The following is a 14298-nucleotide window of genomic DNA, read 5'->3' on the forward strand; positions in this document are numbered from 1 at the left end:
CCGCGAACTAGTCTTTGCTGTATGAGTGCTACTTAAACAATAAAATGCTTTCTTTGGTGATTCATGCGGGTTATGAAGGTAGCGACATTGCAGGAAAAATTTATAACCCGCGTAACGCGGGTTATGTAAATTTTTCCTGCAATGATAGCTACCTCCATAACCCGCATGAATCATCAAAGAAAGCATTTTATTGTTTATATTAACATCTTTGTTTAACTAATTAATAAACTGATTATGAAAAGTTAGTAAAATTCACTAAATTACTTTTAATGTACTAAAGTACGTTAGCTAAAAGAAACAGCCATATCGTCTCCTGTGAGATTCTGAGTCTGGCATCGTCAAGATAATTTCGTGCAGTCCGGGATATCACTAAGGTTGCTGTAGATTTCGACCAATCGATAAATAGGGCGTGTAGATTTCAGTCTGGCTGTTTCTATAGAGCTATTAGAATTAACTATAAGTTTCCGTAAGAAATGGAGGAAATTATGCTTGGTAGATGTTAATATATGTATATGAGTGCTATATCGAAACGAGCGTGGTTAAGAAAAAGAATCGTCGCGAATCAGTTTTTCTTCGGTAGATCGCGAAATGAAGTAGTCGGGAATAAAAGTTGTTTTACAGTTGTTACTCGAGTTATCAGTAGATCAAAGGATAATGGTATGAAATAGTCATTTAGAGAGTTAATAAAATCAAATAAAGTTGTTTTACAGTTGTTACTCGAATTATCAGTAGATCAAAGGATTATGGTATAAAATAGTCATTTAGAGAGTTAATTTCATAAGACATATCATGTTTGCAGGTGATAAGGTTTCTTATTGTCGTCAATACAGAGAGAATAAAAGTTGTTTTACAGTTGTTACTCGAATTATCAGTAGATCTAAGGATAATGGTATAAAATAGTCATTTAGAGAGTTAATAAAATCAAATAAAGTTGTTTTACAGTTGTTACTCGAATTATCAGTAGATCAAAGGATTATGGTATAAAATAGTCATTTAGAGAGTTGATAAAATCAAATAAAGTTGTTTTACAGAAATTGTTACTCGAGTTATCAGTAGATCAAAGGATAATGGTATGAAATAGTCATTTAGAGAGTTGATAAAATCAAATAATGTTGTTTTTTTCATTAGACATATCATGTTTGCAGGTGATAAGGTTTCTTATTGTCGTCAATACAGAGAGAATAAGAGTTGTTTTACAGTTGTTACTCGAATTATGAGTAGATCTAAGGATAATGGTATGAAATAGTCATTTAGAGAGTTAATAAAATCAAATAATGTTTTTCATTAGACATCATGTTTGCAGGTGATAAGGTTTCTTATTGTCGTCAATACAGAGAGAATGACCTGGGTCTGACCTTGTTTAGTTGACTGGGTCGATATCTGCTTTCAGTTAACATGGTAAACTTAAATGCAACTAAGGTTTCATAATAGTAATTTACCAAAATGCCTCTAGCTGAAAACAGAAAGGTCAAACGTTGGATTTTAGAAATCCTGATATCACAAAAAATATTTCAAAGATGTTGCAATTACAATTTTTTAATGCAAGCTTAATAAAATAAATAAATAAAATGTTTTGTTTTAACCCTGTTAAACAATGAAAAGATATCTTAAATATCTGTGTTGTTTGAAAATCTACATTATAAAAATTATTGATAACTAATTATTAACATCAAATCAATCAAGCATTCATCAGCTTTTTTCTCTCCTCGAAATACTTTTCAATAAATAGTTTAAAGAGAAGGGGGGAGGTGTCAACAAATACTCATCTGATCTGCCTTAAAACTTTTAAGTACGATGTTGTGGGTCTTAATAATTTATATACAGAAAAAACCAAAGTCTGTAAAATTTAAATATTAAGCCATGCCAGTATGCAGAACTGTTCGTCTACAGGGGTTAAATAGAGCCTAGAGGTCATCCAACGATAGCAAGAGTAAGTTGGGGTACAAGTTGCTGTCCTTTAAAAAATGACTACAATACGTGGACCATTTGCACGTGTTTCAAACGAGAACGTGAAAGCCTTTAGATTATTAGAGATTCCACCCACTATAGCCCCCTGCTTTTAACCTTGTATTACGTATTATGTATAGCCCTGACATTTTATTTCAGAATATAAAGGGTTCATACCTCTAAGATAATTATGATATATCTATTAATGAAGTTTGCATGTATAGTATGAGGCATTCGGCGAATTCTACTACTGTAAACCAACTTTTACTCGCTTGCGAAAAATTTCCGCGGGGTTCGCGAGGGCCTCGTTTTTGCGAATATTTCGTTGTCGTATGGTTGTTATAGTAACACTGGTATAGAGAAGGCTTGGTCGCGAACATTTGTCGTAGCAAACCAATTTATCAGAAGTAAATCGCGAAATAAAGTCGTCGCGAATAATAGTAGGTTTACAGTATTTGCACACACATTACGATTTTCACTACTTTGTTAACTATGGTGACAGCTTTGTGCAAGTTAATTTCATATATTTTGATGCATTTTTTTTAGATTTAAACTTTTATACAGTGACATAATTATTCAATCATACTTAAATGCTTAAAAAAATTAATCGGGAAGTACTCTAGCCTCGCCTACTATAAAAGTAAAGTTAAGTTACATGTGTATTCGGAAAACAACAAAACATTGCAAATATGTTATTTGATGCTGCATTGCATGTTGTAGTTTCGGCATAACATTATCTTATTTCATACTATTGACAGTTCATATCACAAGCCGATCATTTCTTTGAAAGGAATAATTTGTTTCTGTACTGTTTACCAACAACTTTACAATTACAGCGCCTTTGAACTTATGTGTGCATATGGCATGTAATCCCGATCCCGATTCAGATAAACGTGTGATTGCCTGGTTCCTGAGCTACCCATTACGCACAGGAACCAGGCTATCTCATGCGCAGGCTGAATTTTCCCCATAGCATCCGGTTTAACCTCGCTTATATATTTTCTGCGTGGACCTCAGGGTCCACGCAAAAATACTGTCAAAAGTGTATTACCGTTATAAATTAACTGCTTTCATCAATGTGTTGCATTTTAGATTAGGCGTCACCTGTTTTATTGAACTTGCGTACTGTTTACGTCACAGCTACCACAAACACACAAAAAGACGTTAGAATATACCGAAACTGATTTCTTTATTTAGGTCTGTCGTAAACTGTAGAAATACGAAACACGATATTGACGTCACAGTCAAAAGGAGGCTTAGCGAACACCGCAAACTTGTTTCACTGATAAAATTTGTTAGCACCCCCCCCCCCTTCCCCTTTTCAAGCAAACAAAAACAAACTTTAAAAAATATCTAAAAAGGATTGAATTTAATAAAGAGAAATGAAAGGTTTGATTTGGGCCTTCAGTTACATTAATATTTAGTTTAGGTTTGGTTAATTCTAAAGTTGTAACCCTCATCCCCTCTCAAAAAATACTATGATTTCTTTAATAATGTATATAACTTTAAGAAGAGACACACCAATTCAATTACTTGCAGTTTTTTTATATACTGCAAACTTTTTTTCTTCCAAGTTTCTTTTTCTATTCAGACATATGTACATGTATTTACAATTACTTAAATTTTGAGGTTTTTCAATTAAAAGATATGTTCTTCTTAATATATACCTTAAACAGTATTTTTATTTAAAGTATAGTTTGTTCTTTATGTTTATGATTAAGATGAGTAATTGGAAATAAAAACTTCCCGAAACAAAATTCATCATCCATTAACATGTGCATTAAGCCCATTCCTTTGTATGACTGCCTTTTGGTAACCAATCTTTTCAAAAAATGCATGTAAGGTAACCAGAAATATACAATTTTTTTTATTTGGTGTAGAAGCATTTGACCTTTTTATTACCGTAACATTAACATATCACATGTAATTCACCTTAACGACCATTTAAAGAGCGCCTCGAATTGGCCGATGGTTGCCGTTTTATGGCGCCTTTGACAGCCCCACAGATTTCATCTCCGTTGAGAGCAGGAACAGAAAGCTGGCCTCGGTGACGAGGAACCCATAAATTAACCTGTCTCCGGTCTCTGTCATCCTTGGTCAAGTAAATTCTGTCCTTTTGCTGCTCTCACTTTGGCCCGTTTGACTGACCCGTTTAGACTCGGATTACAGAAAGGAGGAAATACAAACATGAACAGAGCAACATTTTTCAGTTTAACTTTTCTTGTTGGTGAGTTTTCATAGATTTGTTTTGATTGTTCAGAGATATGTGCAGTTTTACGTACATTTTTTATTTCATTTTTTAATAAAGAGTAATTTTTACCATGAAGAATAAACAGTAATTTGTATGATTGACATGCACAAACTTCAAACTTGTATATCTTTAAAATGGACCACCTCAATTATGTTCATTTAGATATTCATTTCCTTCTTAGGTTCCACATTAGTGATTGCTCAATCCAGGGGTAAGTTTAACTTTTTGTTAATTTAAGTATTCATAACCCTTTTTTAAAAATAAAAAAACTATTTTTTGAAGGTGGTATGGGACACTTCCATGTTGTGACGTATTGTTTATCGAAATTAACAATAAAATAAAATGTAATAATATAAGTAGTTTCTCTCCAAAAATGGTCACCAAACTCCGTAGCGCAGTGGGTTAGAGGGTTTACTACGAACCTGTAAGTTATGAGTTCGAATCCCGCTGGGGTTTTACAATTTTTACCTTTTGAAATATTTTTAAAAGCTATTTTTTTGTTAAATATTGTAAAATTTGAAAATTCTAAACCGGTGAAAGTTTTTCAATTACATTGTACTTTAATCCACATTAATATCGACAGATGTCCCATACCACTTTTAGAGAACAAACTGGGATTCATCAGTTGTTTTGAGGGTATTATTTCTGTTTTTAGCAAGATGTTTGTTTTCTTTCGCTTTGTTATATTATGTGGTTGTTTATATGTAGTTCGTAAACAATTACATCGCAGTAATGCATTAAATGTCACGCAGGTGATGGGCCTCCCTGTTTAATGCCTAAATATAACATAAAAGGCAATATACGACATACTTAAGAAAGACAAATGTGTACCAAGAATTTATGTATTTCACGTTGTTCCAACAAATACACAGTGTTCTTATCAGGAAATATTGAACCTGCATTTCTTTAGATTATCTTTTAAACTAAAGATAACAGAATTTTCTGCAGATTTGCTTTTTTGCCTATTCAAATTACATATCACAATGCAATTAACATGTTAAACATGTCATGGTTTTTATCATTCAGTATCTAATTAAAATTTTAAATTTTTATTTAACTTTCTTATAAAAAATTTACTTGATTATATTGAAAAAATATTACTTTTAGCTCAAAATATGTGGGGTAAGTTTAATAAGAATGCAAGATTTCTTTGTATACCGACTGTTATATAACAAATTGTGGTAATAAGTGGCGTGTTGTGATAAGTGTATATAACTTGAATCAAATCATTAACAACGAACTGACATACTGGGTTTGGATTACAAGAAATAGAATATCAAATACGTTTTTTAGTTATATACATGTACTTAAGAGCTTGTTTGAAAGACATTTTGGGTATTTGTTTGATTTCTTGTGTCTTGTAAATACAAAATCTTATTACATGTGATAAAAAAAACTATACTTTCATCAGAAGAAAAATTAACTAGATTTTAACAAAATGTTGCCTGTTTTAAAAAACATTATATAGCAGATAAAACTCGGTTTATTTATTTTTACTATCTTTATTCACATGCGGACATAAATGCATGCAAATGTTATCTAACAGAGGATATCTCACTTTAATTGTGACAAAGGGGTTTTTAAAATTTTAAAATAGAGACATGAATACTTAGATACATAAATACGTCATTAAACGTATAACGAAACATTACTCACAATATGTCAAATGCATATTAAAAATTATCTGCACACGCGAATATACACGTGTCAATCATGTCACGCCTGGCTGACGTTTTCTCATATATATTTCATATAATCTTATATGAAATTCAACACAATGGATCATAGATTTCGCGGCCAATATGCCACCACTGTTAACGTTTCACGTCCTTCGCCTCTATTATGTCTCTTTTCTGCCTGTCAGCGCTGACAGGTTGCGGGGAATGATAAAATAACCATTTCCTCATCGTAATCTACTTTTTGTTTCGTCCTGTTTTCCTATTCCTTTATTTTAACTCATGCGTGAACCGTTTGTAAGCAGCCATTAATTCCAAAGACTTCACATCCTGGACGTGTCAGCATACTTTTTTAGTTTATGTCTGCAAAAAAAAATAATTAATGTCAAGTTAGTAAAAATTAATCATCTTCCTTCAAGAAAATGTAAATTCAAGCACCGTAGCACCGTTTTGAAGTCTTGAACGCTTGGTTGTTAAACGTTGCTTAGATGCATGTTTGCGTGGAAGGATAATTTTCTACCTGTCTTGTGCATTTATAGTGTAGAGATAAATGGTGTGCTTGTAATTGTTCCGTGATCAAAACTGCAATAAACTAACCAACAATTTAAAAAGTTCACATTTGAATACTTTTTGCCATGAGCATGTATTTTCTATGCAGAAAGTTAAACTTAAAATAAAATCCAATCTTATGACCGATAAACGTATTTCTATTTTTTTTTTTCTGTATATTCTGATTCGTTGTCATATCAACATTATCTCTGATTTTAAGAATAAACATTAAAAAAATTTAAATGCAATCTTGCAATTCAATATCTCATAATTTAATTGTTTTCCCTTTTCAGGCCAATCCTCAAATAACCCCTCCTGGGACCCCAATCCCCATTTTTCCAATAGCGGGGGAGGTGGAGGAGGCCAATCACAGGGCGGTAATTGGGGCACCCAACAGGGAGGAGGCAGTTGGACAAGTTCTTCCTCGACATCTTCTCAGTCTTCCAATCCCATGTTGGAAGCAGCCAGCATGGCCGCCATGATGGGGCTAGGTGGCATGGGGGGCATGGGGGGCGGATCATCCGGTGGCATGGGGGGCATGAGTGCCCTGAACGCCATGACAGGTAAGATATCGTCACTAAAATAGACACTTGGTGCTATCAATATATATTTACATTTATAAATATGTTTATTCATACGAACCTATAGAATAGCTAAAACGTCATTTCTGTATAAACTTTTTCATGACGTCACAATTATTATAGCACGCGCTTATCGCTTGTCAGTTGGATTATTGGAAACTAAAATTCTCGGTAATTCTGAGTGGTTTGTTTTTTTCCAGCTGTAAATATGTTATAAACTGCAATGTTAAAAAAGCTCGGATAAGAACTTGGTTGGTACGAGATCAAATCCTCTGAGAAGCTCTCGGGCTTCACAAGGTTTAATCACGTAACCAACCAAGTTTATTTTTTCAAGGATGAATTAAAGTTTATTATGAAAACACGTTTCGGCATCAAAACATAAAATGAAGCGGGATAATACCATAAATATTTCCTTACCATAAACAAAAAAGTTTCTAACATTAGACAAGTCGTACATAAATTGCATATCAAACACTGGCGTTGCATTGGTTCATATAGACTTTGTTCAATGCCGAATCCTATTAAGTTTCAATAAAATATTTGAAAAGTAAAATAAGAAGGAAAGGAACAACTTTATATTTATAATTTTCAGTTTAAACTTAATAAAAAAAAGTAGCAAAAATAGTGAAGGACCAGGCCCACTATCATTACCCAATCCTGTTACCACGTCAGTGACGTCACAGTGAAATACAGAGTACAGAGTGAAAAATAACTCATTGAGTAAATTAAATCGTGATTGGTCAATCATTAGATATTTTGATATTCAGCAGATGGGCGTTTTCCAGCCACAGATGTTATATCTATTGAATAAAATACGTCATAAATGGAAAATGACAAATTGAATAACAAACTGTCAGCTATCTCAAAAATCCATAAAACAAAATACAACAATGCAGAGTAACACGGAATCAAATATCTATTTCAGGAAAAATATTATGCATTTCATCATAAAAAATATATGGTCATTGTTAATATAGTTAAGAAAATAAACTGTAGCTTTCATTCAGCTTCTTTTACTTTGTGCATGTTGCCTTCTTTTACCCAATTCAATTTCAATAAAAGATACATGCATGATATCATCAGTGCACGGAATTCTAGTGAAAAATTTCAATCTTGATTCAGTGAATCAATAGTTTGTTTTAGATTTAACATATGCATCAGAAGAACGTTTTCGTAAAATGTATATTAATTTTAGGAATGATGAACCCGATGTCATTGATGTTGAACATGCAAGCAAGAAGCATGGGAGGTAAATATGTTAACCATTTTATGTATTTACTGGGGAACTATTTCTGTTCTTCAAGAACAATATTCGTATTCGTTACACGTTTTTTCATGAACAAATAATTACGGTAATTCCTCAATGCCAAAGTTAAGTAGAGTTAGAATATCAATTCTTTAATGAAAGCATCCATGAAATACACCTGAAGACTAGTGTATCTCACGAATATATTAACATCTGAACGTTTGGCATATTCATCTGATGCAAATACGAATATTCATTCATAGGATTTTACTAGCCTTACATAATGCCCAGGTGCAAAATATATCATCTAAATGTTGCAAACAGGAATATTCTTTGGCCTAGACGCTATTCTTGAAGTTGTATTGTAATTCTCTAAGGTGATTGAATGTTTACCGTAATATGAATGTTTCCTGAACATTGACTTTTTGTCTGCTGAAATTTGACCGTTTAGTTATCTTATTGTTACTAAATGTTTACCAAAATATGACTAAATATTAACTGCAGTGTGACTGAATTTTTGGTTCTTGCAGACATTTAGTTATCTTGATTTAACGACTCATTTTGTCAGTAATACCATTAAAATACTATAATAATTAACCATTTTTTTTTAAAAAGTGAAACCAAAATTTTTTATGAAAAACAACTTTTTCTTTACAGAAAAAAAATTTTTGTGTACAATTTCAAACCAGTGTGAAAACATTCTAAATATATTTTGTTGTTGTTTATATTTCACAGATAACTTTAATCCAAGTAAGTGAATTTAAGAACTTTTTATTTGTGCTTGTTTGTTAATAATGATACTTTATTTCATTCTACTGTTTCTCTTTGGATTTTTTGTTTTGTTTGGTTTCATACTATAAAATATGCAAAGTCCTATAATTAAATATATTTCTAAAATCAAAGTCAATATCACACGATTAAACTTAACTTTAAAAGCATTGTTTTATGCCTGTATATTCATAAGGTTAATGTAATGATGTTTCCACACTTTTCCAGGCCCGCCCGAAGTAGTCTACACAGCAAACCGTAAGTAGAGCTATAAATGCTGTACACACATACAGAAGCAACTTTAAAGTGCAATGAATTTCTAACAATTTAAAATATCATATTTTGCTTGAAACGGAGTGCCATGGACGTGCCATTTCGCTTCGTAATAAAACGTAATACCTTCAATATGTTTAAAACCCATTGGGAAAGAAAATCACTTCTGTATAAGCGTCAGTTCACTATAAAAGTGTTCGCTGTGAGCGTGAGCGTGTTTTACTGTACGGCAGCATTTTCTAATGAAATGGGTTTCTAACAAATGTCTGTTTTACAGATTATTCAAGGAAATTTCCCCTTTTTTATCATTAATATGTGCGTCAGATGATGAAAGTTAAATTCAGCCCCACCTTCAACTATTTTATTTTGCAAATGACTCATGATTTATTTATTTTTGGACATATTTGTTATCTTTCATATTTATAGAGGCGATTTCCCTCTTTTACTGTCATTATACATTTTGTACACGGTCTTTGACGTCATAATATTTCAATATTTTCACACATTAATGCCTCTTTGGTATTTGTAGAATGCCCTGCTTTTACAACATTTCGACAGTGCCATATTAACCCCTGTCCCATCAGATGCAAACGATTCCCTGCAGCACGTTGTGTGTAAGTATGACGTAATCACGTGGAATAATAGAGTATGACGTAATCATCTGGAGTAATGAAGCATGACGTAATCATTTGAAATAATGAAGTATGACGTAATCAACTGGAAAAATAAAGTATGACGTAATCAACTGGAAAAATAAAGTATGACGTAATCACCTGGAATAATAAAGTATGACGTATTCACCTGAAATAATTAAGTATGACGTAATCATCTGGAGAAATGAAGCATGACGTAATCACTTGAAATAATGATGTATGACGTAATCACATGGAATAATAAAATATGACATAATCACCTGGAATAATAAAGTATGACGTAATCACATGAAATAATGAAGTATGACGTAATCACCCGGAATAATGACCGTTTTCTCTGAGGGCGCGAGTAATCGATAACTTGATTTGAAATCAATCGGTACATCCTATGATGTGACCGCTTCTTTTCTTGTTTGATAGTTTATTCATCAAAGAACCCTTTTCTTAAAACCTTCCGGACCTTTGTTAAGGTATCCGATGTACAATTGAGCCAGAGAGCTCGGGATTTTCCGGGATGAGCTCGGTAGATTATGGAGCTTGAAATAAATTTTCAAAAAGTCGCACTATTTTTTATCTGACATAATAAACGATAAATAATAAACAATTGATGCATAAACTAAAGCAATATTTTTTTTTCTTAATTTTAAAACCAGTTATTTTAACTTTTCCCCCTTACGTTGATTGTGACGTTGTAGCAGCTTTACGTCATTTGCCGTTGTATGACGTTATTTTTTTCCCGCGGCGCTCTTGCAATAACGTGAAGAAAAAAATCCTAATTTATAGAGTAAATGTTGCAGTGCACAAGTCACGTATTTCGTCGAAAAATAATGAGTAGGTCGTTTTAATCATTGATTTCGTAGATATTGTGACTGTGCATAACTTGAATTGTTAATTGTTTGTTAATCGTTATGGCCCTATTCAATCTGTTCAATTTTTTGTATAACTAATTTCATTAAACATACAGAGTGTTGCGGACCTATCATTTGTATAACGGCGTATTTGCTACTAACTATTTTTAATAAGTACTATGCATACGGATTTCGTGGTTAAAATGCTTGTACACGTTTATTGTAATTATTGTGTTAAAACATCTCCTTGTTATTTTCCGTAAATCAAGTTAACAAGAGTCAAATAATGAAATTTCTAATCATTGATTTATTTTTTCATCGGGATTCCAAACAATTTTCTTCTCTCGCATTTCATATCACATGTATGTGCATAAACGGTACATTTTTTACCCTTTTTCAAAATCGCTGGATTTTATATCATTCAAATAATACTATTAGATACTGATTCCGACTGCTTTAAAGTCAATTCGTTTCATTTTGCTGTTTACATAAAAGAGGCGCGTCACCATCCAATGAAATCAAATACTCGAAATTTGATTGACAGGTTCAGCCAGATAGCCGATGTTCGATGCATGTTATGTGTGGTATTTGTACACAATCTTATCGTGTAAAAATGCATGCTTATTACAACATCACAGCGTCATTAATGGTTGATTAATATTTTGTTATAACTGTGAAAAGCATGTTGATGTATTGTACATTCCAAAATTGTACCGATACGGAAACATCGTAGTCAGACTTTATCGACAGTCTCCATTTTAAAACTGACTTAATTTTTTTGTTAAAAAGGATACAATTTTGAGTAAAAGATAATACAATATATATTGTTTTCTACGAGTTTGGAATGAATTGGTTTGGAATGAATTCTAATAAAACATTTCACACGGTTCTTGCACGCTTTGTTCGTAACGCTTTACACACCTGATGTGACCCGCAATTCACGACTTCGTTGTATTAGTAACAATATTTTTTGTGCAAACATTTTGCTGAATGAAAAAAACTGAACAGTTTAGATTTTTAATTCTAAAATTACAAGTTCTAAATGGTAAAGGTATAGAAGACAGGAAAATTACCAGCTAACGGGAATATGCGTTGGATTATAAATGCGACGGCTGACGTGGGGGGGGGGGGGGGGTAAAAATCGCGTGAGTCGTCATGGTCATTGTAAAAAAAAAATCGAGAAAATAAAAAAAGATATTGATAAAGGTAATCAATTTATTTAAAAACTTTATTTTTATTAAAATATGTTGGCAATTTTTATTTGATAAATATTATTAATGATTACACATGTTTTCGTCAAAGAAAAGTAGTATTTTACCATGCGTGATTTGCAGAGCTAGAGTTACTTCCCCATAGTGATTTGGCGGGAAAAACATCTATTTTTAGAAACTACATATCCTTACCTATCAAACGAGTACATTGAATATATACCTTACCAGGCATCATTTTTTGGTCAATTGTACATCGGATACCTTAACTCGATACCCCCATTTGATTTATCATAATTATTACAATTATTTTATAATTATTATTTATATTATCATCATTACATTATATTATTATTATTATTATGTATTAAATATACAGAACAAACCCCTGCGGAGGATGCGCCCCTGAATGGTACCAGGGAGGGAACAGAATTGTTGACTGTGATTAAACAGGTACAGGACAGGTGAAAATATCGCCAGATTCTGAATAGACGCAATAATAACATTTAATGATATTTAAACACAGACAATAATAATATTTTTAAATTCTGTTTTCTTTGGTTTGATCTAACTATGTCATATTTTCACGAATTTACATTTGTTGTTGCTTTTTTTTTTAATTCATGAATTACTTGATGTTTAATATTTGCTAAAACGTTTGTGGTATTAAATTATTGAGTGATAATCAAAGTTGCACATTTTTGTTTCAGATTAAGGACGACTTAAATACAGACAGGAGTTATCCGTTGACGCTTTTAACCACTTTGCCAAAAACAAAAACCTTCGTAGCGAGAACATCTGCATCTTACTCCAAGGCTCTGCTAGACTTTACAAGAGAGATGAAAATACGTAGTGAATATATTTCAATCTGAAATACGTACATTATTTACCAAGTGACATATTACATTTATCAAAAATAATTATTTCTATAAAATCTAATAAATGTCTAGTTCTTTACTGTGTAAAGAATTTCTCCGAATATAAAAAAAACCTATATTACAGCTCAAACGAAATATTTACTCATTTTTTGCATATGAAATATGCAAAATCTTTGTATATTTTCCTTTTTCTGAAGTTATGTGTATATTTCTATTGTATATTTTTTTTTGTAATCAAATAATTTATATTTATCAATTGAATGTTAATTATATATATCAATAAAAGCCTCATTATATAATTTTTTTTCCTTTATTTGATTATGTGATTTTTGGGAGTTGATTTTAATCAACTCTCCTATGCAGTTACTCTGGCAAACCCAAAGTGAAACAGTGTTTGAACCTAAGCACAAAGCATCACCGCTAACAAGTCTTAGTTCTTGAATATAATAGAAAAATTCGATGTAACGTATGCTGAAGCATTGTTTTTCAAGGAAACTTACCTATAAACACTTTGAAAATAGTCATATATAATACGAACAATTTAGATATGTTTGTAGTCTCATGTATTCCTACGCCAGAGTATAATATACTCTCGTTCAACCAAACGCTTGGCTCTCTCCGTAAATCTCCGACAAACAGAGAGGCTCTCTTGCTTGTCGGAGATTAACGGAGACAGCTGAGCGTCTGGTTGATCGAGACTGGAGATCGATATCAACAGTGCTTGGATCCATACAATTTTTAGAATTGTTTCGATCACTTATACATACATAGATTAAAATCTATCTTTAAATATTACATATTATGATTCATATGATGTTTCTCTAAATTCTTGTCTGAAAAGTCTAATTAAAATTCATGTTATAAAAAGTGCGTAATTTAAATACAGACTAGAAACTAATTGCCAAGCAAGATGAGTTGATTTTAAAATAAATGATAATCGATAAAATCAATTCCCGTCAGTACTTCAGTACTTTGATTAATAATAAGGTCCTAGTATATAGATAACGATAAAATACAGCACATAGGCCTTGTGTTCTTTTCTGAGGTGATGTCCTCAATTCTTTGTGATTCCTTATATGATATTTTACTCACTTGTGATGGCAAACATTGGTTAACACATGTATGTTGCCGTTCACTTTAGAGATTAAGAAACACAAAACAGTCCCCAAGAGGATGTAGAAATCAGTATGTTGCCGTTCACTTTAGATATTAAAAAACACAAAACAGCCCCCAAATCAATATGAATGCATGAAAGTTTGCAATTGTTTTATCTAAGGTGTGCTTGTTTGTCCTTTAACATTCACAAAAAGAGGGATAATAAAGGAGGGGGGGGGGCTTATTTCTAAATAATATGAAAATTTCAACACAAAGAATGGAGTTCTTGGAAACATGCCGGGTCCTTTTGTACAACAAATTCTGG

General features: G+C 32.2%; 1 protein-coding gene across 2 annotated transcripts; it reads left to right on the forward strand.

Annotated features, from left to right (window-relative positions):
• Positions 1–3999: 3999 nt before the first annotated feature.
• On the forward strand, positions 4000–13171 carry LOC128170409 (major prion protein-like). 2 transcript variants are annotated; one of them, XM_052836182.1, is made up of 10 exons: positions 4006–4174; positions 4380–4409; positions 5306–5320; positions 6717–6986; positions 8200–8253; positions 8986–9000; positions 9247–9276; positions 9821–9905; positions 12380–12453; positions 12711–13171. In XM_052836182.1, the coding sequence occupies exons 1-9, from the start codon at positions 4135–4137 to the stop codon at positions 12447–12449; spliced, it is 609 nt and encodes a 202-aa protein (XP_052692142.1). In that variant the 5' UTR covers positions 4006–4134; the 3' UTR covers positions 12450–12453; positions 12711–13171. The 2 variants fall into 2 exon arrangements, with proteins under 2 accessions (XP_052692143.1, XP_052692142.1); XM_052836183.1 differs by lacking the exon at positions 5306–5320 and having other exon boundaries at positions 4000–4174.
• The last annotated feature ends 1127 nt before the right edge of the window (positions 13172–14298 follow it).

This window comes from Crassostrea angulata, chromosome 2 (assembly GCF_025612915.1).
Source record: "Crassostrea angulata isolate pt1a10 chromosome 2, ASM2561291v2, whole genome shotgun sequence".
Taxonomy (NCBI): domain Eukaryota; kingdom Metazoa; phylum Mollusca; class Bivalvia; order Ostreida; family Ostreidae; genus Magallana; species Magallana angulata.